The sequence below is a fragment of the Neovison vison genome, chromosome 11 (genome assembly GCF_020171115.1).
Source record: "Neovison vison isolate M4711 chromosome 11, ASM_NN_V1, whole genome shotgun sequence".
Taxonomy (NCBI): Eukaryota; Metazoa; Chordata; class Mammalia; order Carnivora; family Mustelidae; genus Neogale; species Neogale vison.
Window position 1 is genome coordinate 148891517 of NC_058101.1, and position 27594 is coordinate 148919110.

The following is a 27594-nucleotide window of genomic DNA, read 5'->3' on the forward strand; positions in this document are numbered from 1 at the left end:
TGTACATATAGACGCACACACAGAAGCTCAGTAGACCCCAATGGGTATGTTATTTTAAAGATTAAAGGTAGGAATATGTTAACTATACCAGAACTAAAATAAAAGGCTTAATAAGAAAATTAAGAGAAAACCAGTAACTTATTTTTCTCAAAATATTAATTGGCCAGTGTCTTCCACACAATATCAGTACAGTAAGTGTTGAATAAAATGTTTGTTGAATAAAGCAGGGAAAAAACATTTTCTGCATTAATTAATTAGATTACCTGTCAGTTGAAAGCATCACAAAATTATATATAAGCAGTAAAAGTAAAGCAAGGGTAGAAATGTGTGATCTCTAGAAGACCTAAAATTTGATTTAAAAAAAAAAAAAAGACACAATTGTTGCAAGATTTTCCCTTCCATTTTAGTGCTAGCTTTCCTTTTAAACCTTTCAAAAGCCTCCCAAACCCAATTCCACTGTCTCTCTAGCTCCACTTAATATGAAACATTTTCTATCCCAACTACATCTCATATGGTTAGTCATGTTTGAAAAATGTAGGGGTCAAAGACTATGTACATTTCTACTCAGTTTAAAATATCACCAGTTATCACCAGTCCACTTGAAGTCTTGCTGAAGTATCTTCTACCATCTTTTCTAGAATCAACAGTTTATATTCCAGAGGCAGAATACAAAATAGAGGAGCACGTTGGAGAGCTTTTGATTCCAGTAAGACGGTCTGGGGATGCTAGCCAAGAACTAACGGTCATTTGCTCTACACATGAAGGTAGGAGGCTGACATCCGGCTATAAGATTCTCAGGCAGAACTGTGGGGCTGTGGGGAGTAGCTGGGTGGTAAGCCAAGCGTGTGGAGGACGGAAGCCTGGATCAGCCCGGGACCCTATCCTGCTGCCTGACAACCTTGTGACCATATGCAGGTGCCCTAATTCGGCCGTAGCTGCTCTCTTGAACCAAGGGTAAAATTTCACTGGAAACTGGGACAAAAAAATATGTTGTAACTACCTCATAAAGTTGTTTGAGGGTCAAATGAGACATTTTATGTGAAAATAGTTTATATATGCTGGTAGAAAATATAAATAAGGGATTCTTATTTTTAATAGCCCGCATTGCACCTAAGAAACAAGGTAAAGTAGTCTGTATGTGCTACTCAGTCTCTTCTTCTCCTCCGTCTCCACCCCCAACAATGAAAAATGCCCCCTAATCATGGGCCCAGGTGTCCTTATCCCTCCAAACAATGTCCCATTCTTTCTGACCTCTCCATTTCTATACAGTCAAAATTTAGCTGTCCTCTGTCCAGTCTGTCAAGGTTGTGTTTTTTTCACTCATTAGAACTAAGTAATAGTCAAAAACGATGGACCTATAAGAAGACCACACAAATGAGAAGAAGAATAAGCTATAAAAGTAAACTACCTATTTCTACACTCACACCATATTTCATCTCCGACATCAGAAGTGTGCAGGTTTTTCCCATACCAAGCAATTCTCCAGTTTCTGCACACACCAGCTGGGTGTCCTAAAATTCATTTCGGATGCCATCTACCTGGAGATAACACAGACCCTACAGGGTAAGGGCTTCATCCCACCAGACAACATAGCTGTCACTGTGTTTCTGACCTACTGGAGGTTCCCACTACCCTTGTTTGGGTTTGATAATTTTCTAGAACAGCCTACAAAAACTCAGGAAACCATTTACTTCCTGGATTACAGGTTTGCTGTAAAGGATACAACTCAGGAACCACCAGATGGAAGAAATGGACAGGCAAGGTTATGTGGAAAGGGGCACAGAGCTCCCTCTGGGCGTGTCCCCTTCCCAGCACCTAGAGGTGTTCAGCAACACTCAAGCTTTCTGAACACTTTGGTTAGGCTTTTTTTTCTGGAGACTTCATCACATAGGCATGGTTGATTAAATTATTGGCCATTGGTGATTAAATCATCCCCCAGCTCCCCTCCCTTCCCTGGGCCTTAGGGGTGGGGCTGAAAATTCTAACCCTCTAATCACTGGTTGGTTTCCCCAGCAACCAGTGTCCCACCCCCAGTGCTATCTAGGAGCCCCCACCACCACTCATCTCATTAGCATGCAAAAAGACATATCACTTCAAAGATTCTAGGGTTTGAGGAGCTTGTGTGCCAGGAAACAGGAACAGAAACCAAATATATAAATTACTTATGTCCCAGGCTAATTTATTCAGAGCTCACTATAGCTATGGGGTCAGCCACCTTCACTTACTGGTGAAGGCCAGTAGCCTATCTTAGCAAGAAACTAGATCCAGTAGCAGCTGGGTTTCCCCCTTGCCTCCATATAATTGCTGCAATAGCCCTCCTGGTCAAGGATGCAAGTAAATTGACTTTGGGTCAAAATCTCATCGTATGGGGTCAGAGACTCAAAGGCAGGCAGAGGAGTGCACAGCTTCATAATGGAAAAAAAGGGAAGGCATCCCTTGATTGGAGGCTGTTGGCTTAAGGAAGCTGGAGGCCTACATGTTTGATTAGAGAAGTATGTTCGGCTTTCTCTGGTTGGTCCTAAATTGGAAGCCAGGGCAAAAATTAGAGAAGCTGGCGGTTACTAAGTCCTGATTGTTTGCAGCCAAATGTCACAAGAGGTAGTGGTTTCACATCATAGATGGGTGGCTGCAGAGGGTGTGTCAGACTTCTGTTTTTATATATGGCCTGACCACGCTCCATTCATTTGTGCAATGTCTCCAAATCTATGCTCACACTTGCTAAACACCCAACAATTCAGGACACAGCCCCCACAATTGAGAATCATCTACCCAATCTATTAATAGTGCCAAGGTTGAGGAAAAGAATGAGAATAAATTCTCCTCTGCCCTGAGGACAAGGAATTTGGCAGTAAGCAGGTAATTCATTTTGAGATTTTTCAAAGCCAACTACAAGGACAAGACATCTTCGAGATCTTCACGTTTGTTTTTGGCTTTATATCCAGAGATAAATGTCCCTGTTCATTAAAGCCTGTTCTTTTAACTAAGACTTCCCTCTCCCCTGGCATCAGACACTGCCAGGTACATGTAACTTACATTTTAATGTGAATGTTATCCCGCACAGGAAGTGAAAAGCAAGGAGAAGAAATTACAAGGTGAGGCAGTCCTTGAGGTCTTCTTTGCCAGGTGATCCCTGGGAGGACGTGCTTTACTCTCTCTTCCAACTCCAGTCTGGGCTCTATTTCAAGTCTTAGAATGAATGAGGACCTGGGCATGTGGGGGAGGGGCTGCAGCTGGGCAGAGACCTGTGCTCCTCCTCTGCTCTAGGCTTCCAGCTGGGCTTCTTCTGATACCAGTGGCGTATTCTCTGCCCACACTCATACTGTCTGGAAGACAAGGGTTCTAGAGTTTCCCAGATGTGAATGGGAGAAATGAGGGGGTAAATAGACCAACTTGGAAGATCAGTTGCAATTGCTAAACTGGAAAGGACCACCAAGGTCTGCCCATCCCTCTCCTTCTGGAAAGAGCTGCATTGTAGAAAGATCAGCAGAACAAACTAAAAAGTTCAGAAGGTTTGGCAATGAGTCATTTAGAATAAAGGGATGTGTCTATTCCACATGGGAGAAGCTACACCCAGATCTAGCTTCCCATAGAACTCCTCAGTGGGACCCGACTTCCAATAAAGTCTCTGAGTTCAAGACGGATATTCCCAGAAAACTCCCTACTTAGCTGGGACACACAATTCAGACTTCTCAGTACCTGAGTCTTGACCCACACAAAAGATACACAAAAGTTCTCATGCTTTCAGTAAAAAATAAAAATAAGTTTAAAAAGTATAACAGGACCAGGGTCTTTCCCTGGAGTACAAAGCCATGGTGTTCATGGTCACACCAATTCTGGCACACCTCTCTGGAATCACAGGAGACAGAGAACTTGTAAATTTTGTATGCACATTTGAGTGCCATTGTGGTATCTATCCTCACTTAATCCCCACAGATACTAAAAAATCTCAGAGAGTAAGAGTTTAATTTGGTTACTTAAAGATTTATTTGTTTTTTAGAGAGAGAGAGAGCATGGGGGAAGAGGCAGAAGGAGAGGGAGAGAGAGTCTTTCTTTTTTCTTATAATTTTTTTATTTTTTTATGAACACATAATGTATTATTAGCCCCAGGGGTACAGGTCTGTGAATCGCCAGGCTTACACACTTCACAGCACTCACCATAGCACATACCCTCCCCAATCTCCATACCTCACCACCCTCTCCCTACCCTCCTCCCTCCAGCAACCCTTAGTTTGTTTTGTGAGATTAAGAGTTTCTTATGGCTTATCTCCCTTCTGATCCCATCTTGTTTCATTTATTCTTTTCCTACCCCCCAAAACCCCCACATTGCATCTCCACTTCCTCATATCAGGGAGATGATATGATAGTTGTCTTTCTCCAATTGACTTATTTCGCTCAGCATAATACCTTCTAGTTCCATCCACGTCATCACAAATGGCAAGATTTCATTTCTTTTGATGGCTGCAATATATATATATATATATATATATATATATATATACCACATCTTCTTTATCCATTCATCTGTTGACAGACATCTAGGTTCTTCCCATAGTTTGGCTATTGTGGACATTGCTGCTATAAACATTCGGGTGCACATGCCCCTTCAGATCACGTTTGTATCTTTAGGGTAAATACCCAGTAGTGCAATTGCTGGGTCATAGGGTATCTCTATTTTCAACTTTTTGAGGAACCTCCATGCTGTTTTCCAGAGTGGTTGCACCAGCTTGCATTCCCACCAACAGTGTAGGAGGGTTCCCCTTTCTCCACATCCTCACCAGCATCTGTCATTTCCTGACTTGTTAATTTTAGCCATTCTGACTGGTGTGAGGTGGTATCTCATTGTGGTTTTGATTTGTATTTCCCTGATGCCAAATGACGTGGAGCACTTTTTCATGTGTCTGTTGGCTGTCTGGATATCTTCTTTGCAGAAATGTCTGTTCATGTCCTCTGCCCATTTCTTGATTGGATTATTTGTTCTTTGGGTGTTGAGTTTGATAAGCAATTTACAGCTTTTGGATACTAGCCCTTTATCTGATATGTCGTTTGCAAATATCTTCTCCCATTCTGTCAGTTGTCTTTTGGTTTTGTTAACTGTTTCCTTTGCTGTGCAAAAGCTTTTGATCTTGATGAAGTCCCAATAGTTCATTTCTGCCCTTACTTCCCTTGCTTTGGCGATATTCCTAGGAAGACGTTGCTGCAGGTGAGGTCAAAGAGGTTGCTGCCTGTATTCTCCTCAAGGATTTTGATGGATTCCTTGGGAGAGAGAGTCTTAAGCAGACTCCTCACTGAGTGTAGAGCCCAGTCTGGGGCTTGATCTCCACAACCCCAGATCATGATCTGAGCCGAAACCAGGAGCCTGATGCTTAACCGACTGTACCACACAGGCACCCCTTAATTTGGTTGTTTAAACTTTTATGGAATATTTATTAAAAATTAATCTTCACTAACTCTTATTGCCATGAGTAAATTAAGCATAAACTGTATGAACGGTTGAATGGAAAGCAAATGCATGCTTTTTAACTTACTAGTAATTTACAAATACCAAATGTATATGACACCTACTGCTAGATAAAGAGAGTGACTCATTTTATGTTGTGCTTTGATGGGAATGTCAAGGTCCCACCATTAAAGTTTCAGTCTGCTATGGAATTGCCTGTCCTTGCTACCTGTCTGTAAGGTCCATCATCAGTATTCTGGGACAGTGATATAAGAACATTGTATTTTTAAAAAAAAATGTTTGGGAGAAGAAGAACTGAAGGGATTAACTCCCTCCATAATGGAGAACTATAACTCTCTAGTGAAATGTTTTAAGCTCAAGGATACCTTGGGAACTATGTGTGCAAATCAGTTCTTGGCCCTGTTTTATTCTTAAGAGAGATGTCATTTATCTTTTTTTTTTTTTCTTCTCAATAGTCACTTCCTTGTTAGGAAACTGCTCTTACTGGGAAAAAAAAAAAAAAGCCAATGAAGAGCAATCCACAGAACCTAAAACCAACAATCCAGGAATGGTGCTGAATCATCCGCGGTTTTGGTCAGCCCCAAGTCAAATAGTTTGAGGTTTTTAAATGATCGACTTTATCCATTTGCAAAGGACGGTGTGGTGAACCACAGGCCATGGTCCAGCCCACTTCTCTGATTGGGCTGTTTCTCTGGGTCATGTTAAGGAGGAGGTAGAAAGCACATGATTCTGAGCAGGTTCCAAGCACATCCAAACAGAAGACTTTCTCCTTTTTTTTTTTTTTTCCTTGAAAAAAAAACACAAAACTCTGTGTCTGTTTATTTGGTTATAAGAGTGTTCATAGGTTGTAGAAGCTACACCTTGGATCAACTAGAAGATTCTTTTTTTTTTTTTTCAACTAGAAGATTCTTGACTGGAGGCTTGCTGAGGGCAAACTCCTTCAGTATTTATTTCAACCTCAGTCCTGCAGTTCTAGATGACAGTTATTTTCTCCCAGCATTTTGAATTGTCAGTGTCTTCTGGCTCACACTGTTGTTAAAAAGGCTACCCATGGTTTAAAGTCATCTTTGCAGTGATCTGTCTTTTCTATGCGTTTAAGATCTTCTCACATTTATTTGACTGAGTCTGTGAAAGATCTGAGGACTTTACGTGTGGAGGCTTTCCTCCAAGGAGGATTTGTGTTGCTTCCTCCAGGATTTAAGAGCAGTGCTGACCCAGAAACACTCCTGCTCGCCTCCATCCCAGGCTTAACTGCAGTTTCGGGTTCTGGAAGCTCATGGAGCCTCAGGACAGGACGCAGCGCCCCCTGCAGGGATGATGCTGTACTTGTTCTCACGACCACACCACTTCTACGTGGAATTCCCTTCTCTAGCTTTATGACATTTGGGGTTTAGGGGTTTTAGAATATTGTTTTTCTTTTATTCTGGCCCTTGGTGATTTTCTTTACTCCTATGAGCACAGAAAAGCCAGAATAACATTTCTTCTGCATGTTTTGTGCTGGGAGAGCTTCCCGGAGTACCTAATCAGCCACAGTACTGGGAACAGTGTCCCAAAGACTCTTCTAGACAGCACTCCCATGCTGCTCCAGCTCAGCGTTCCCCACACTTCCTTTTTCTCCACTTGCGCCCCCCACCTGTCCCAGTCACAGACCCTGCCGGCCATGACATGGACTGTGCCCAGGGCTTCTGACAATGACCTGTCCAACCGGGAGTTAAATGCTGCGTTTTTAAAGAAGGTGATTTCCTGTCGTGCTGCCTTATAAAAATCTATAGTAAAGGGTATCTGTATGTTTAAAATAATGTATAATAAAGTAATATAATAACTAAAGATAATGTGGAGAAGTAAAAATGCCCCATCAGGAGATGGATCTTTGACTCACAGATAAGTCTCCAGGGTGTTCTCTGCCTCAGTTTTCTCATTGATAGAATGCTCTTGCCACCCCATAAAGTTATCAAATACCATAATATAGTGATGATTCTATTGCCCTTTAGTACAGTTTCTTGAGAGGGCTTTCTCTGACTCTAAGTATGATCTATGATCTTTATAAAGCAAATGTACTATCGGCCACAGAAACTGAGCCATATATGCTCTCTATAAAGAAAAAATTGTTTTGTTTTTTTTTTAAATAACTTCATAGATTCTCAGACTCCCAGTAACAGAGTCTGAGATGGGCGTGGATCGGGTAAAATCTATGCCATCGTCATCAACGATGCAGTGGCATGCTGGATCCTGCTAGAAACTGAGGGTAAGAGTCAGTTGTGTATGTCGTCATCCCAAATCTAGGTTCTGACTTCACACTGATATTTACATGACAAAAATCGGCAAAGGCTACAAATCAGGGCTTTTTGGCATTTTGTTTATTTGGAGAGCCAGCTGTTAGACGTTACCAGCAAACATTCTTGCTGGTGGGCGGAGGGGAGAGGGTAGTTCTTAGGTTAGTATGAAATGAATCCTCAGATCTAACCTTAATTTTGGAGATCTGAATGGTACTCACAAGACAGTCCATCCTGCCTCATAATCTACTTTCGAAAGCAACAAGAGACCTATTATATGAGAGCCTTCTCTAATGTTCCCTGCAAAAATGCTATAGAACAACTGGCTGTAAGACTTGAGGCCCAGTTCCTAAAGTGTCTTTTTGAAAACAACCAGGAGCACCATTCCTACTCCTTGGACATGCTTCACTATTACATAAGAGATACATACAGACTCTTGCCAAGGACCTGTTCTTAGTCCTCAGGTTATAGTTAATATTTTCGGAACAGAATTTTCTCTCTGAATTCCTGGGAATTCTTAACATGCTACCAATAAAACAGTGCTTTTGATTTAAATTGAAATAAATACCAGTAGTCTCTGTTCTTGACTACTACATATAACTGATCATTGGTTTTCCAAAGTAAAATTTCCAGAATCCTAGGAAGACTGGGTCATTTAGATAAACTGATTTTTTTTTATTAAATGAGAAGTAAATTAGACTCTTTTCTATCAATGCTGGTGTTTTAAAAAATTTTGCTGGGTGGGCCTGGGTGGCTCAGTCAGGTAGGCAGCAGACCCTTGATTCCAGCTCAGCTCATGATCTCGGGGCCCTGGAATCAAGCCCCAGGCTCGGGTCGGGCTCCATGCTCAACCAGGAGTCTGCTTGAGGTTCTCTCTCTCTCTCTCCCTCTGCCCCTGTGCCCATACACACACACACTCTCTCCCTTTCCAAGAATAAATAAATAAATCTTTTTTTAACTTGCTAAAAAATGCTAAAATGTACTGTTTTCCTTTTCTTTTAGTAGAGTTCCACGGCCAAATGATTTTCAATAAGAATTACATTTCAGTCTTTCACTGAAGCCAGAAAGCTACCTATTTAAATGAATGTCTCTTTCACCAAGTGGATCAATCAGCTGAAAAATTGAATGGAAAAGGGGAAAATCCCACTCACTTTTGTTTTATGAACTATGATAAATCATTATTTGACCGTTCACTAGACAAAATACATTGCAAAAAAGATTTAATAAAGATAGTTGCTATTTAGTAAAGATAACATTAGATACTCACTATGCAAGTTCAGTGTGTATCTACTTTTGGTATTTATCCTGAGGAGCTAAATGTGCAGTTTCTGATAAAGTGGTTTTCTCACATCGGCTGTCATATCAACATTCTGCACACCAGATGACTAGGGGAAAGAAAAAAGTGTATTCTCATGTATCATCCCTTCTAAACTTTGCACTCTTAGAAAAGCATCCCAAAGGTTGTTTGTTATCTAATCAGATTATTATAAGACTTTATGTCCTTTTTTCCATTTTGTGTGTATATTCTGAAGCTTCAAAAGTCTCCCCAATAGGGTACCATCATGTCCTGTGAGCATCTTGTCTTGGAGCCACTTACCTCTCTGTTTAACTGGGAAGTGCTTTTCTCTAGTGCTTGTTGATGGCCTTGCCTCTGACATCCTAAGGACCAGCCTCTCCTTCCTGACGTGGCTCGGAAAGCTTTTCAATGCATGGATTTCACAGGACTGAAGCAGGAGGGAACGTCATGAAGGAACAAATTTCAAAACACAGGCTGGCACTGGGACTTGGCTAGCTTCCCCAGAATCTGCTCATCCTCCCCCTCCACCCCCTGCCACAGCTATCCATGTCTAGCAGTTCCTGCCCTCTGCCTTTGTAAACAAGTTGTCTTCTCATCAGCCCCTCTGACTCTAACCTTTTTTTAAGTTCCCAGAATAACCAAACAGTCCATTTGTTACTACCCGATAATTCTAAAATTTGTTCTATTGAAAAGTCATCCTGAAACATTTTGTGAGTTAGTGCCCCTCACAGCAAAACCTAGAAAGTCAATTTGGAAAGCATTTTCATTTTTTAACAAGTTGTACGTAGACATGCATGTAGATATCAACTTATATTCATATTGACTCCCATTAGCGAGAAGACTGTGGACATTGGCATTAGCCCTCAGGTATGCATTTACCACAGCTACAAGAAAGAGAGACCCTTGCAAGACTAGAGTGTCAGTTCAGAGGTTCACTGCTATATCCCCACTGCTTCTCAATAAGAGAAGTGTGGTGCGAAATATTTAGGCTTTCAAAAATTGCTTATTTAATAAATGGAGTTATTTTACAACAGTCTTTGTTCTTCCTCAATCTGTTCTGCCTAAGTCATTTAGGTTACTGTGACTACTTTCTATTCTTTCAGCTCTCAGTCTGTGTGTTGCTATTTTTTTAATACTGCAAAAAAAAAAATGCACTGACTTGAACTCTTAGGATCAAGGTGGGGATTGGAAGATGGTACAATTACTATGGAAGACAGTACAGAAGTTGCTCAAAAAATCAAAAATAGAACTGCTACATGGTCCAGCAATCCCATTTCTGGGTATATATCCAAAGAAGTTTAAAGCAAAGTTGAAGAGATCTTTGCACACCCTTATTTGTAACAACATTCATTCACAATAGCCACGGTGAAGCAACCCAAGTATTCATGGACAAATGGATGGATAGACAAAACGTGGTTTATACACACAATGGACTACTAATCAGTCTTTAAAAAAAAAAAAGGAAGAAAATCTCATCACATGCTACTACATGGATGAAGCTTGAGGACACTGTGCTCAATGAAAAAGCCAGTCACAAAAAAAAAAAACTTAATTAAAAAAAAAATCCACTAACATGAAGTACCTAGAGTTGACAAATTCATGGTGATTGCCAGAAACTGGGAGTGGGGTGGGGAGAAGGAAATGGAAATTTGTTATTATTTAATGAGCATATAGTTTCCATTTTGTAGCTCTGCCACTGCATGAAGGGTCTGCACCATGACCACCTCATGGTTCTCTGGTTCTCATCTCTCCACACTTCAGTGTTCCCATCTGTAACATGAACAAATTGAGATAAACCAGGCCTAGGATTTTATGATCCTTCAGTTTATTTAGCCCCTAATCCAAACAGACCTTATTCAATACATACCCTGTTTAGAGACCACTAACTGTGGATCATGTCAAAATACCAGGGTTGGTTCTGAAAGCTTTCTAATTACAATATTAATATCTGTGACTGTCAGAGATAGTTGTGATTTATAAGTCATACAACATTGTGCTCAATGCTATTACCTCAAAAGAGTTTGAAGAACCAGTGGGGAACAGGTTTCCTACTTAATTCCATTTCTTCTCACCTTCTCTGTTCCATCTCATGTTCCTATAGGTTCTGCCACAGGCTCCATTCCTTCCACAGTATTATCTTTCTCCGACTACATCTCTCGTCCAGAAGGCCACACCAGCATCGTCCACTTTGACAAGGATGAGGTTGAGAAGAGCTGCCGGGTCTTGATCATCGATGACTCCCTCTATGAACAGGAAGAATTCTTTAGCATTTCACTGAGCCTGCCAATGGGAGGGCGACTGGGAGCCCAGTTCCCCACCACCAAGGTGGTTATCCTAGCTGATGGTGGTGATGGTAAGTCCATTTCCTGCTTTCAACTCTTGGCAATAACTGTCTTCTTCTTACACTGTCCTTCAACAGTTGAGAGACAAATCTCACTTAAATTATCTATTAAAGGAATATTTGGTGTTCCTCTTTCTCCAAAAGCTGTGAATGGCTTGTCAAATAGGTAGATATCACCAACACCAAAAACAAAACAGCAGTTCAGGGAGATAAAATATCTGTGTATAACTTTACTAGGGAAAAAAAAAAAAAAAAGCCTAAGAAGTGACCTAAGACTTGAAAAGAAGCCAAGAAGAGGTCCAAAGTTTAGTATCTGGTTCCCCAAACAGGACTGCCCACAGGAACCCTCATCTTAGTAGCACAAGGGAGGCGGGGGTTTGCTCACGGCAGGAGGTATGTGAGTCTTCAGATGGTACAAGGGTCCCGTGGAGCACCCATGTGTAGGCACCCAGACTTCTCTTCCTACCCCTATGTGCCAGGGAATTTGGCTCCAATTCCTAGGGAGCCCAGCTGAAATTCAGCCAGAGAAGGGGGGGTTTCCTCACAGCTCAACACCAACCCCATGCCCCAGATGTGGTAAGAAATAACAAGCTCAGTATGATTTTCCTAGGTCTCCATTGCCCTTTTTACCAGAGGCACTTTCAAAAGAGATAATGTAGGTCAAGCCAGAGGCAGGATCAGACTAATTTATTACTGTCTCAGACTGCTTCATCTCTCAAATGTGCCTCTATCAGGATTGGAGTGGCCATAAGGTGCCGTGTTCAGATCTAGACAAGATTAAAATGACTGCTACCTCAGACCCAAAATTAGGGTGACTGCTTTATGGCTACACGCAGAGCTTCTGTAAAACCGAGAGCTGAGCCAGGAGACAGACAGAGTCGGGGCTGGAGAGTACACACACCCTAGCTTGTAGGGTAGATGTGTTCCATGTTCTGGGTGACATGATGCTTTTCTAGCTAACAGAGAATGAAGGAAGATAGGAGTGTGATTAAAGGTTATTTTGTTTTTATTTGTTTGGTCTCTTAAGTGGGTTTATTTGTTGATGTTGTGTCCTGTGGCCAAAATCTCAGAGTTGTACAACAGACTAATTTGGCTCCATTAAAAGGATAAAAATCATCATGAACGTAGGTCCATTCCAAAACATATTTTCACAAGTATCAAGGGCTAGGGATAAGTATAGACCCTGAGGTCTGGGATTCCTTTATTTTGTACTTTTCTTTTCAAAAATTTCTCCATTAGAATTAAGAGAATGATTGTTTTTCTTCAAATGTATGAATTTTCACTGCATGGAAATTTAGAATTTGTATTATTTTCTCTTCTAAACCAAAAAGTTATTAGGAAGTGTCTACTAAGAATATCAATATGATTATCCAATTTTTCTGGAAAGAGAAATGTTATTCATAGTCTTAGATGTAAATTATCTCTTTTCGTCCCAAAAGAAGTAAAGGAAAATCTGAGTAAATTTAACTAGTTGAGACTCCTGAAAAATCCAATACCTCAAGTCTATTTGATAAATATGAAGGGCAGTCTGAAAGGAAAGAATGATGATATGGTGTTATGTGGTTTTTGAAGCTCAAATGAAAGACTAGATTCTTCTTAATATCAGGGTTATGATTATGATTAGGACTGGAGCACCTTACTCTTACTGAGAACTAGGGGAAATTTGCTGGCCTGAGTTCCAGAGACTGAGAAGTTCAGGGCAAAACAAGAAGAAAGAGAGAAGGACTTCTTAGATTATTCTACATATTTTTTTTTTCTTAGTAGCTCTTTCCTTTTCCAGCCAATTCTCAGTTTTCTCTAGTGAGAAGGACGTCACATGAAAAGATGGAAATCTATAAAAAGAGAGTTTCAAATTCCTTTTCCCTTCACTATGATACCTCTCTCTATTGCCAGAAAGGTGATGTCAGTACAATCTGAGTTTTCTTTGCTGGACCTAGTTATTTTTCCAAGTATACAAGGAAAAATAAAAAAGGGCAGGAGAAAAATGAAATAGAATCAGGAAGTGAAATGCCAAAGTGATGAGAGCTTGCACTGGGAGCTTAGAGACTTGGATCCTGAACCTGGGCACCACTACCAATCCAGTTGACCCTGGAGCTCTTTGCCCCTCAAGCTCTCTAAGGCTCAATTTCCCAATTCATAGAAGAAGGAGGTTTAATGTGTTGTCTCTAGGGACCCTTCCATCTCTAGAATTTGATGGTTTTTGAAGTAATTTTAAGATGAAGGTTTTAGTTAATTAATACTCCTATCCATAAAATGAAGTATCCTGCAGAAGATTTGAGTATTTTTTAAATAAAATTTTTCATGGACTTAGAAGCTTGTGTTAAAATTTTACTCCTAAAAATTCAGATAAAGAACAGAACTAATCATTGAACTTGAATGGTCTTGTGATTCAGGCTATCCATTTTGTCTTCTATTTCTCCAAGTCTTCTCCCAAATAAATAAATTCCTATTATTTGACTCATGATATTTTTTCCTACTTGGGTGCTAGGAGACCTCCAAAAATAAAGCTGTATAGTTTTCCATGTTTTAACATTTTCCAAGCATAGAATGAGTTACACTTTGATAAGGAAATACATTACAGTCCCATCCACATATTTAGAAAGACATGTTTATTAAAAATCTTCCTGAAGAACTAAAGCAAAATTAAAGAATAAGATTGACTTTCAATGATTCTCTTTTTTCCCAACAAGAAGTATATTTCCTTCAACCTCTTTACCTAACACTTTCTAAGACTTTACTAAAAAAAAAAAAAAAAAAAAACAGAGTGTACCCTAAAACTACAAACACCAGAAATGGTCATAAATGATGAGACAAACAAGAAAATTCGCAGGTCTCAGCATGGACTACAACTTTGTTGGTGAGCTCAAAACTGAGTTTATTCTTGTAACTTGGACAGAGCTTCCTGACCCATATGTCAATGTTTGTATGTGCAGTAAGACATGAATGGCTGTCAAGCGGTTGGACATGCAAGTTCATTGGTCAGTGTGGTAGGTGGAATAATGGCCCCCAAATGAATCCATGTCCTAATCCCTAAAATTCATTAGTATGTTACCTTACTTGGGAAAGACTGTAGATGGGATTAAATTGAGGATCCTGAGATAGATAGATTAGCCTGGATTATCCAAGTAGGCCCAATATAATCACAAAGGTCCTTATAAGAGAGAGGCAGGAGGATCAGTGAGAGAAAAATGTGATGATGGAGCCACAAATATCAGGGCTTGCTTCATTAATTCTCTGCTTATCCGGTAACCCACTTTAGCTATATTTTTCTCTCTCTTTGACTCTGTCATTTATATTTCAAGTAATAAATTTATATCTTTAAGTCATGGTGGCCACCGATACAATAGGTTGACTAATCAAATTCCAGTAGTGAAAGCCAGAAATGCCTGAGATGAATTTTGTTAATGCCACGGCATTATATGAACAACAGAGTCATTATGTGAACAAGAAAGTAAGATGAACTAAAGGGGACTAACCTGTAGGGATAACTGTGCACAGGAATATTGCTAGGTAAATTGGGGAGACCCCAGACCCTGAGGCCTAGGCTTACCCTATCCCAAAGATGTTGCCAAAGGCATGTGATCTTATCACAAGAGAGAATTCAAGGACAGACACAACACAAGGGATGAGCAACACAAGGAGAAATATTTATTTAAGCAAAATTGCACTCGAGATGCAAGAACAGGCAAAGGAGAGGGACAGAGAGACAGCGGCAGAGAGAGATACACACCCCATAGTTTGGGTTTCTATCTTTTATTGAAACTTGTTAACAAGAGGGGTGGAATATTCGTTACTTGGGGTGGGGATTTCTGGGAAGCAGGGTTTTGTTCCTTATTTGTCTTCCTTATTTGGTCAAGGATTTCCAGCCTGCCTTGTCAGCCATCTTGTGTCTGTCTGGGTTGATCTGACTTCCTGTGCTTTGTTTTGGAGTCTTGCCAGGACTGGTCTCTGACTTTCCCAACAGCTGGGCATGGCTTCCTCTTTGCTGGCCTCCAGGAATCTTATTACACCTAACAGCCTCTAACAGGAATGTGCAAAAATAAATAGAAGTATTAGTATCTGTTTCTTGAAGAAATGTTTTCTCTTTGAGTACTGACATATCTCCACTTACTTTTTACTTTAAAACCATAGTAGTTTTAAATTTTCCCATGGTTAGAACAGAGAAATTGTGAACTCTCCAACACCAATATTTAAAAAAAGGAAAAAAACAGAACAAAAAGGGAAGAAAATCAGCACAACGTCCAGTATATGATACAGTTGTTAACTTGTAGTATTATTTGAAATGATTTTAGTAGATACTTAAGTAATTAATTCATTCAAGTAATATTTGCAGTGGCCTATTGTGCACTTAATATAGAACCACAAAGTCATTAAGGTCTTTCTTCTGCCTTCTGTCACATCTGACTTGAACTGTAATTAGACTATTCTCAAACCCATGGAGGCTTTTGAATGGGGGGAAAAATCATGTGCAGAAATAATTGGAAGATATTTAGTTCAGTATAATCAATCGTAATCACTACACATTTTTCTGAGCCAGTCACTGTTAATAAGTGTTGAATCCAGGAAACCTGCTTTCAGATACTAAAATATTTATTGAAGATTGAACACTTTGCTAAGCTTAAAAATACCCCAACACCCATTCGTTAACATATCTTTTTCTTAAAGGAGACTCTACATGGGTAGCAACCTTATAAGCAGGAAATCATTTGAAAAGCGTGGGATCTTAGCAACACCATCAAGCCACAGAAATACCTATATTCCTGGGAAAATACTGCTAGGGATCCTGGACCCTCAAGGTCCATGGTCAGAATGGTCCATGGTCATGCTCTTCCTCTCAACATGGCTGAAAGAGGGCAGCCCATTCCTTCTTCCTCCAGCTGCTTTCTCTTTTCTGGGTTCCACACAAAGTGAACTTCAGCCAAAACAGTTTTGCTACAGATGTGACTGTACTAATCTAGCCACACTCTTCCAAGGCAGCCTGGTGATGCTCCCTTAGCCCAAGACTGACTCTACTGAGTCAGTGCCCTAGGATATCCTAATCTCCATGGTCAGAATTAATGATGTTTCTGAAAAGGCTTTCTGTAAAATTCTAAAGAGTGGCTTCCTCCCCCTTCGGGTCCCCAGCAGGCATTCATTTAGCAGCTGTCCTTGAATGACTACTGTGGGAACTATTTGCACTTTGGTCACTACAGTAAAGATATTCAGAGGTTTTGCCATTCGTGATGCTAATGTTTCCTTTGAATATTATCACTTCATCTTCTCCTTGAGAAAACATCCAGGGTGTTATTAGCATACCTACCACATGATCATAATCTTTTGAAATACTGATGTGAAACAGTAATTCCCCTAATTTGGTTTTAAGCATTAAACTTTTATCAAACTCTAATGTGTAGTGTATCTCAGGTAGTAATAAGGTTGTCATTTCAATCAGGAATAAAAACAAGTGTCGTACAAAATTGATGATTTGGGGAAATACGGAGGAAAGTGTATGCTCGTTTTCCAGGGTCACGATTTTGTATGTAATTGGCCATAGTCTGGGCACTTATTAAATACCAATAGTGCTTTCTCTATTTAGATGTATCACGTCCATCATCGTGTATCAAAAGCATGTTTTCATTTAGGCCAGCTGGTGACAGTGGCCGGCAATCTAAACATGTGCTCAAGTAAGTCGAAGGAAAATGTTCTTTTTTTCTAGTTAGAATTGGGATGAAATGGGTGTTTTTGTTTGTTTGTTTGTTTGTTTGTTTGTTTTTGGTTTGGTTGGTTTGGAGTTTAGATAACTTTTTTTAGAGTTTATTTATTTATTTGACAGAGAGTGATCCCAAGTAGGCAGAGAGGCAGGCAGAAGGCTCCCTCTGAGCAAAGAGCCCGATGTAGTGCTCGATCCCAGGACCCTGAGATCAGAACCTGAGCTGAAGGCAGAGGCTTAACCCACTGAGCCACCCAGGTGTCCCTGGATAATTTTTTTAATGGAAGAACAGTATGTTCCATTAGTTTCACAACACAGTGATCTGACAGCTCTGTGTTGTTATGTTCATCGCCAGCACAGCAGCCATCAGTCACCATACACAGCTATTACAATACTAATGACTATATTCCCTGTGCTTTACCTTTTCAGGGATCCAGTATTTTCATTCTGTTTAGCTAGATTCTGAGAAATGTTTTGCTTCCTTAAACAGAGAACAGATATCCCTTGTCAAATGCCAAATATCCCTTGTTAAAAAAGGAATATCTCTGTAAGGGGAACTACTGTGGAGTAATGCTAAGAAAAGAAATCGTCCATGCGAACCTGGGTGGCTCAGTGGGTTAAGCCTCTGCCTTCGGCTCAGGTCACGATCTCAGGGTCCTGGGATCGAGCCCCGCATCCGTCTCTCTGCTTAGCAGGGAGCCTGCTTCCCTCTCTCTCTCTGCCTGCTGTTCTGCCTACTTGTGATCTCTCTCTCTCTCTCTCTCTGTCAAATAGATAAACAAATAAATCTTAAAAAAAAAAAAGGGAAAAGGAAAGAAATCATACAAAAGAAGAAGCAACCTAACCACCCAAGATCTTGGCCCTACCTGCCACAGGAACCCTTACAAAAAGCATCAGCTGCATGAGGCCCGACACCAGAGAACACGGCCAATAAGTTAGCTGAATGCACAGCAGGCTTCATATGCATTCACTAAGCTTCGGACTTTAGCTTCCAGGGGCTATCCCAGGGTCAGGAGGGAACTGAGGACACTTGTTATTTAGCAAATTATGTCTGTTTTATATATAAACACTTACAACAGGTTTCTGCTTTTCTACCAAGGATGGGGTTTTTTTCCCCCCATTTTTAGCATGTGCTCTGAAAACTTACAATCTGCTACAAAAAGAATTGATGTCCAGTTTCATAGAAGGCTGTTAGTTTCGTCCTGAGGCAATAAGATTTGCATAACATGCATAAAATTTTCCTATAAAGATTGCCAGCTAGATTATTATCTTCATCATTAAAAGGGTAGCTAACAGAATAATGACAGATTTAAGAAAACATTGTAAAGAAAAATGGTACATAATCCAAGTGTCACTTTGGTGAAATCAGCACATCCAACTTTTTTTTAAATATGGTTGATACTGTTGCATGGACTAAGATAAACTTCAACCCATAAATGTTTTTAAAACTTGAGAGACATATTGTGGTGCTGTAAAACCAGGAACCATTCGGAAGGAAGAGCATCGCTATTGGTAGGACAATTGCCATAGGCTTTACGAGTAGGAAAAATTTATTTCAGGTCTTATTCTTCAACTTGGGTGCCATAGTTCACCTTTTGAAGCTTTCACTTTCATAAGATGTATTTTGGTTATTTTGCACTGATTGCCACTGTTGGCTTGCACGTGTCTTTCTGGATACGCTTGCTGCATTTGACACGATGACCCCTTCTTCTTCTCACTACTCTCTGCTCTTGATTTTCCTGGTTCTATTCCTCTTTTGCTATCAGTTTTGTCCTTCCCTTCCTCCCCACTGCCCTCCTCCCTCCTTCCTTCCTTCCTTTCTTTTTCTTTCTTTTCTTTTTTTTTTTTTGTCTCTCTTTTGAGCCCTTTCCCATCTACTAGTTTCCTTAAAGTTTGATGCCCCCACTAAAATTCCCTTTATCCATCCATGTGGAGGATTATATCACCTATTACAGGATTGACTGCAACTTATGTGCTGAACATCTCAAATCTTATCTCCAGCCCTGACCTGAATTGAACCCTGAATTCACACATTAAAGCCCTCGACCTATCTACTTGGATATCCCATCACATATCATCATCTTACCCTCCCTTACCCCCATTACAGATTCTTTCCCCTCCTATATTACCAACTAAGTTATTGACATCCCCACTCCCACATCCCCAGAGCATCCTAGAAGCCCCCTACATCTAAACACTGGGTGCTGCTAAAGGCATTTAACACATTCTTCTCCCACTTCAATCTTTTGTTGTTGTTGTTGTTACATATTTTTTTTAATTTTTTATTTTTTATAAACATATATTTTTATCCCCAGGGGTACAGGTCTGTGAATCGCCAGGTTTACACACTTCACAGCACTCACCAAAGCACATACCCTCCCCAATGTCCGTAACCCCACCCCCTTCTCCCAACCCCCCTCCCCCCAGCAACCCACAGTTTGTTTTGTGAGATTAAGAGTCACTTATGGTTTGTCTCCCTCCCAGTCCCATCTTGTTTCATTTATTCTTCTCCTTCCCGCTTCAATCTTAATACTGGTGCATAGTTCAAACCATGCTCATGTCTTACCTGGATAATTGCAAAAGCTTCCTAATTGGTAACCTTAACTCTACCTTAAATCTGTGGCTCACACTGAAGTTAGACAGATATACAGAAACAACAACAATAACAACAACAAAACTGACCATATTTCCACTGCTTAAAATTAGTCCCCACATGCTATAGAGTCTAAAAAGTAAAGACCCACCCACTTCAAATGGTCCATGTCCCTGCCGTATCTGGCTTCTACCTTCCTCTCTCACCGATTCCCAACAACTCTTTACTCTCATCTCAAACATCACTTAGAAACAAATGCTTGTTTTTCCCCCCAGACACTGGGCTTCTTCAGTCTTATATGACTTTTCCATATTAACCACCTTGGAACATTCCTCCAACCTTTCCCATTGGTCCATTCTCATTCATCCTTCAGATCTAGCACAGCTTCGTTTCTCTCCGTACTCCTCTGAGCCTTGAGGCTGGTTCCTTCTTTTGTCAAAGCACTCAGGAGCTAACTGACTGTAATGGATGTGGCTGCCCTCTCATACCGAAAACACCTCAACAACAAAAACTGTGTTTTTCTCTACATCCCTAGTAGCTACCACAGTGCTTAGAGCATAGAGAGGATGCTCAGGAGATGCTTCACCAAACAACAAAAAATTGAATTTGACTACATGAAGCCCGATACTAAAGAATTAATATTGACTCACAGGCATCACCTCTTTCTTTTCTAAGAATTCAGAAATCTTTAAACTATTCTAGAATTTTTCTAGAGAGTAAGCTTACCAGTTTGCTTCTAGATTTTATTGTATTTTCTCTGCTGAGGTAACTGAAAAAAACATTTTCCTAGCTTCCATCTTTGGACATCTATCCTGTCCTGAGTGGTTTCTCAAAGTTTACCAATAATGTTCCTGTCACTTCATCTGCAAGTCCCTTTTGTATCTTGTCATGAAATTTCTCCGAATCTGGATATTGAGTTAATATTAAATGATGGTCATGTCTCTTTTGAGAGCTTCACTTCCCAACTTGTCATATTCTTTTTCCTTATTTCCACCAGAAGAGAATTCTCTTTGAAAGGAGATTAAAAACACATTTACGGCTGTGGAATCAATTTAATGTAAGGATGATGTGGTCAAAACATCAAACACTCATAAGTGCCCACCCTTAGTGATTACTGCCCCTGTCTCAGTTCTTCAGACAGAGTGAGACCAAAGAGAACTGGAGATACTGCTGGGCAACGCAGAGGAACTGTTTCCTCTATTTCAACAAATCCCCTGATGCTCAAGATACAGAGCATCTCAGAAGAGTTTCATGAACTTTTTCTCTAAGTGACACCATCCTCCTCTTACATCTGGTATCTGACCATATTCATAGAGTCTTGATCCATTTTTTTCTCTGCTCAGCAGCGTAAGTGACCCAGATGTGTTTTCCCTTCTTACTTCTTGCCCTTCCCTGATACCATAGAGAATAAGTTCAGTGCTAAAAAAAGATCACTTTGTCCCAACTTTTTAGAAAAGAAAGCCTTTGTAATAAGTTCAAAATATATCAGAAGTGAGTTAAAATTATCCATTTGACAAATTCTTGAGTACTTATATACTAGCCTCTGTATCCCTAAGGGTGTAATGACACTTGGACTATGGTCACTGACCTTGAGAAGCTTGTATCGTTCTAAGAAAAATACAGAACTATGTGTGAGCTTGTTAGCTTTAGGATTTTGACTTTTCCCGGAATTTGTAAATCGAGAGAAGGAGTTCTAAGGAGACCATTTGAGAAGTAACATGCGTCATGTGCAATATGGAGGACACAGTGAGTGGAGGTCTGGCTTTATCCGGAACATCACAACATAGGAGGCAAGCTGGTTGGCTGCTCTGATGGATGAACAAAAAAGAAGAGCCGCATCAGGATTAGGCAGTATTCCTAGAGTTGATCAAGGTGGCAGGGGTGTTGCCATGGTCCAAATGTGAGCCTTGCACACAGGAAAGAACCGGAATAAATTTGTCTTAGGTCTTGCCTAAAAGCGCCATCTATAGGGGTAAGCAGTCCTCAGCAGGAGCATTGCCCATGTTAATGGGTTGAGGGAGGATGAAGTGACCAGCTCTGAAAAACAGTCTGAGGGCTTTGAAGTGGCGGGGTGGGGGGTGGGAGGTTGGGGTACCAGGTGGTGGGTATTATAGAGGGCACGGCTTGCATGGAGCACTGGGTGTGGTGAAAAAATAATGAATACTGTTTTTCTGAAAATAAATAAATTGGAAAAAAAATAAACAAATAAAACATAAAATGCAAAGTAAAAAAAAAAAATAAAAAAGAATAAGGAGGCATCATCCTCATCAAAGAAGCCGCAGATGAGAATTATCCAAGTGTGGGAGTGAGGGGTCTCCATAGAACACACAAAAGTGGCCATGAGAAACAGAATCCGTTTTCTCCATCATCTCAGACTAGAGAATGGGATCACCATGAGAATACCCACAAGAAAATACTTCCCTGCTCCTCTTGCTTCTCCCCCCTCTTTCCTGTCCCAAGCTCGGAGATATCAGAAACATTCATCAGCAGCAATGGGGAAATGCTGTGAAAGGTCTTGGCAAGAAGAAAAGAGAGGATGCCACCCCCCTTCTCTGAGTGCAGAGAAGGTGAGCCAGTAGCAAGTGTGGCCCATCAGGCAGGTATAGAGCTATTCAAAATGTCAGGAAGCTTGGGGTAAAGAAGGCCTGATTTCTTGAGGGAGTTATATACAACTTCCCAAAGCAGGTAACTCTTACTAACAGTCTTAAAGAATGAGTGGAAATGTGTGAAACTGGCACTTTGGGAAGAGAGTTCCAGCTCAGAGAACATCACCAGCAACAGTGGAGACTCGTAAACACATGGTGTGTTGGGTACATGGTGAGCCGTTTGATGCAACAGGGCACAGGGCCAGTTGTGGTGCCCAGTGATTCCAGAAAAAATGGACTCCAGTCAGATAAGGAGAGGTCTTGTCCATCATGATAACCCTTTCAGTAAAACTTTCCTCATCATTAAGAGACCTACTAACATACATCCTGAGCAAATAATACTTATTACCTTGGTTTCTACCTTCCAAAATTTTTAATTTAACTCAGATATGTTTTCTATTGCATTAGGCTTGCAAAGTTGTCATCTCTATGATGTCAACTTTCCATTTACCATCAAGGGTCGTTCCTTTGTGGTGAAGCTGCTTCCTAGTTTTTTCATTTTTTTGCCTCCATATTTCACAGTCTAAACAAACATTTGTTTCAAATCTTTTCATGGCAGCACATCTAGTATAATAGCTAGATCTTGTGCAAGGTTTAAATAGTCATCTAGGTTCATGGGCTACTTTCTGAAACACAGAGAGCTGGATATAAACAGATTTCCTTGTAAAAGTCCCAACTTTCTAATTGTCAAACTTCCCCCCCTTCAGGAGATGTCCGCTACTCTTCCATCAGCACCGTCCCCCACCCCCGCCAAAGTCTGATGCCCACTCTGGCTTCCTTCAAACTTCTCTTTCTGGGGAGTCTCTTCTCTGCTTCCAGGGGAGCTTTCTGGCATCTCAGCTGATGTAACCCTGCCTCCTCCCAGATTTCTGTCCATCCCCTGTGATTAACAAATATCATGAGAAAAGAAAATGGCAGCAGTCTCTGAATTCAGAACCCTGGTCAGACTGTCCCTCAACATAAAGAGCAATTTCTCCTGAGAAAAATCCTTCTAAATTCCCCCACCATCTTTTCCCAAATAATAGCTGACTTGCCTGAGTTACAGCTAGCTGGCCAGTTTTCCCCAATAGGGAAGTTTCTTTATATGACAGAAATCTCTTGAAACAGAAAAATGAACAGAATTCTAACCAACGCTATCTCACTGCACCTCCTGGAGTCAGATTTGTGACACGGTTTGTGTGTATGTGTGTATGTTTTGTTGTTTTTGCCTTGAGCCTGTGGGATCTGTCAAGTCTGATGATTTTGACAAATACCTAGGGTCACAGAAGCCAACAAGATAGTTGGCCTGGAGGGCTGAGGTATTCTTAGTTTGTCTTTTAATGCCTCCCCAGAGCCTACCCTGCGCTTTGGGAACGCTGAGTATCATGTGGAGGAAAGTGCTGGCTCCGTGGAGATCCGTGTCTGGAGGACAGGCCCGGACCTTTCCCAAGCATCGTCTGTCACTGTGAGCTCCAGGAAGACAGAGCCAGCAGCAGCAGAAGGTGAGAGGGCCATTTAAAAATTATATCATTATCAAATATCATTATAATTATATCATTATCATTATCAAATTTATCATTATCAAGATCTACGTATAGGATGGGGCATAGTCTGTCAACAAGTCTTTCAAGTGTAGTGTGCCTGGTCTGTGTTGATAGACTCTGGTTTTAAGTTTTTCTTATCTGAGCACATAAACGGTCCACATAGGTAATGACTTCTGCTGTTTATAAAATAAATAGACTATTCAAAAAGCAACCTCTATGATTTATTCCGTGACTGGCTTGTCACGGACCCAAAATAACTTTCCAAAAAAGTTCGTAATATTTGTAGATACCGTAGATTGCTCATAAACAGGATTTCAGACCAGGATATCCCTTTAATGGCTGAGCAAGGCCCATCTCTGTGAACATCCAGGCCCCTGTTAGATGCTAGAAGGATCGGAGGTTTGCACCCCAGACTCAGGCGTTTTCCTTGGCTTCAAGCAGCATGTCCTCATGGCCCACTCACCTTCGCCTCTCTTGATACAGACAATCAAGGCCTAGCCATAAGAGGAGTAGACGGTTCTGAACAAGACTTCCTCTGACTGAGCCAGTCAGCTGCTCTACCAAAAAATAAAAGAACCCCAAAGGTAGAAAAATGCAACAGGAAAAGAAGGGGAAATTTCCACCCACATTTTCTCATTTGCCACCTGCACTTTTTAGTCTTCTGGGTTATGAGCAGTCAGTTAGTTCAGGACTAGCGTCATCTATATCCAAGACAATGAGAATATTTTAAGAGAAAAGCACAAATCCTACAAATAAAACCCAGCAAAGTAAAAGCCTACATGAAGTAACGAGGCATAAAGAGAATAAAGTAGGCATTTACCTCTGAAAATGTTTGCGGCATGTACCCAGAAAGTTAAGGACAATAAAGAGAGCCAGTTGGGTTTAGAGCACAGCACTTTCTCTTAGAAGAATTTGCAGGATATAACCCTCCAGTGAATATATGATAGCATATGGTACATGAAACTAGTAATGATGCTTACAAGGGTTTTGGGTTTTTTTTGTTTTGTTTTGTTTTTTTGCTTTTTTCCCTTTTTTTCTTTTCCTTAATTTTCAGAGGAGATCATTTTTTACTCTCTGTGGAAATGAGAATAAATAGATTAATTGGCTCATTGGGCTATTTGGCTTGTGCTTGGGAAAATAAATTTGAACTCATTTAGACAACTCCCCTTGCACACAAGTCATGATCCTTCTGGGAGCTCTCAGGTAGGGACAGACTAATAGAAGTAACGCAACTGCTCAGCTTGGTTAATTCACAATAATAATTATACATACGTGGGTAACTATACCATTATAACTTGTTACATAAATAATAATGATAATTTCTTTGTACCGGATGCCTATTATTTGCCAGACTCCGTGCTAGAATCCTTGCTGTATTATCTCTAATCTTCTCAGCAACTCTATATAGTAGAAGTAATTACCCCCATTTTGCAGTTAAAGAAACTGAGACTCAAGGAGGTTAAATAATTTGTGCAAATAAGCAATGGACTCAAGATCCAAACCATCGTGCAGAAGATCCCAAGGTCTCTCTCCCTTATTCTTCTGCCTTGACAATTTTCAGTGTAATCTTGTTTTATTTTTCTTAACATAATTATTTAATGACTTTTTTTTAAAGTATTTTCGTGGGTGCCTGGGTGGCTCAGTTGGTTAAGCATCTGACTTTGGCTCTGGTGATGATCCCGCATCAGGCTTTGTGCTGGGCTTGGAGTCTGCTTGTCCCTCTGCTCCCCTCACTGCTCATGCTCGCTCTCTCTCTCTCAAATGAATAAATAAAAGCTTTAAAAAAAATCTTTGTAACAATCTCAAACTTACAGAAAAGAGATCAGTACAGTGAAAAAAAACACTTTTTTTTCCTGAACCATTGAGAGCAAGTTGCCAATAAATTTGCAATCATCTCTGAAAACTTAGAATGCCGTTCCTGGAAAGACATTCTTCTCTGTGACCTCGATGCAAGCATGAAGTCAGGAACTTACCCTGATACATTACCACACTCCAATCCTCAGACCTCATTCGAGATCTGCCAGGTGTTGCCCATTCTCTACGGCAAAAGGGTCCAGTCGAGACTCCCATTCTGTTCAGTTGTCATGTCTGTTGAGTTTCCTTCAACCTGAAATAGTTCCTTGTCTTTCCTTGATTCTCATGACCTTGATATTTTTGAAGACTGTCAGGTTTGGTAGCATGTAAAATGTCCCCCAGTCTGGGCTTGTCTCATATTTCCTTGTAATTAGATTCAAGCTCTACATCTTTGGCAGGAAAGTTTGCAGACATAACATTGCGTTCTCCTTGGATTCTATCAAATGGCACACGGTCTCCATTTAGCCCATCAATGGTGGTGTTAACTTTGATCACTTGGGTAAGGTGGTATCTGTCAGATTTCTCCACTATGAAGTTGTTTTTCTTCCTTTGCAATTAATAAGTATTTTATAGAGAGATACCTTGAGACAATATATTCTGTTTCTTGATTGACACATTTATTTCTATCACTTAAGGCTTTCTATTTTATTCCACTGCTTATAATTTATTGCTATCATTACACTTGATGACTTTTTAAATAACTAGCAAAGAAGTTATAGGATCAGGTGACCCAACTTACAAAATAATTAATAATTCAGGAAGTCACCGAAACTCCATGTCTTAGTAAAACCAAGCAGAATGTGGTAAGATCAACCAAGTATCTGGCTAAGGTGAATGAGTAAAACCTAATGAAAATAAAGTTCATGATAGTGACCTTAAAAATTAAAAAGTAAAAAGTAAACTTCTTTATTAAAAATTTAAGTGGCCTTCAGAGAGCCTTGAGTCTCTCAGTGAGATTTTGGGGGAAGTGCTTGGAAGGTGATGTACCTGGTCTCAACATGGAGAGCCCCGAAGAGGACAGGCCATGGTCATGGATGAGTGACTATCATGGCATTTGGTTGAGTATGGAAACTCCCCCTTTCTGGGGATCGAGCCAACAAAATATGATTCTGAGGGTGCAGTGTACGTAGAAGTATGCTATCTTTCTCTGAAGGAAGTTTTCCTTTAAAGGAAAACTTATGACAATGAATCCTACAGTCTCACTATTGACTTTCCCTTTCCCACTAGCTGGAATAGATTATGTTGGCATCAGCCGAAATCTGGCCTTTGCTCCGGGAGCACGTATGCAGATATTCCAAGTGAGGATCCTTGATGACCTGGGACAGCCCATCTTGGAAGGTCCAGAAAGGTTTGAATTAGTTCTCCAGATGCCAGAGGGTGCCGCGCTTGGAGAACCAGATAAAACCACCATTTTCATCAATGACACCATCTGACTGTAAGCAGAGTGCTTGTAGTTCCCTTGAATAAAAGACTTTAAGGACTTAAACACCCAAAAGCATCTCCTAACAACAGAATGAAACTGTACATATTTAGGGCTTAGCAACTCTGGAATAGCAATGATATTGTACTGTCGTTGGTGTTATATATATTCTGGTGATATGTGAGAATGTAGTTTATGTGATTGTATGGATACATATATATAGAGAGAGTATACAGAGAAAGGAGTGAGCCCAGAAAAGATGAGGCTGCTCTTGCTTTCCTTGTCCTATTTTCTTTTACTTTGTTTCTAAAGCTAGTGAAAGCCATTGTCACGAATTAAATCAAAAGTAAGAATAAAAGGGCCGGCTTCTCTTTACCAATTGGTGCTGGACAGAAAGCACCTTTCAACGATATACATAGTGTCCCATTCTTTTAGTGTTTCGGGTTATTGTGATAAGAGTTCCCAAACTGAAATTTGCAGAGAAGCCAAAAGCCCAATTAC

General features: G+C 40.4%; 1 protein-coding gene across 1 annotated transcript in view; it reads left to right on the plus strand.

The window, feature by feature from the left end:
* The window catches only part of FREM3 (FRAS1 related extracellular matrix 3), an 82744-nt gene extending 55638 nt beyond the window's left edge, over window positions 1-27106 (plus strand). Inside the window, exons 5-8 of the mRNA XM_044268036.1 lie at window positions 639-764; window positions 11130-11381; window positions 23628-23777; window positions 26901-27106. Of these exons, the coding sequence (XP_044123971.1) occupies window positions 639-764; window positions 11130-11381; window positions 23628-23777; window positions 26901-27106 (734 nt within the window). The remainder of the gene's footprint in view (window positions 1-638; window positions 765-11129; window positions 11382-23627; window positions 23778-26900) is intronic.
* Window positions 27107-27594: the final 488 nt, after the last annotated feature.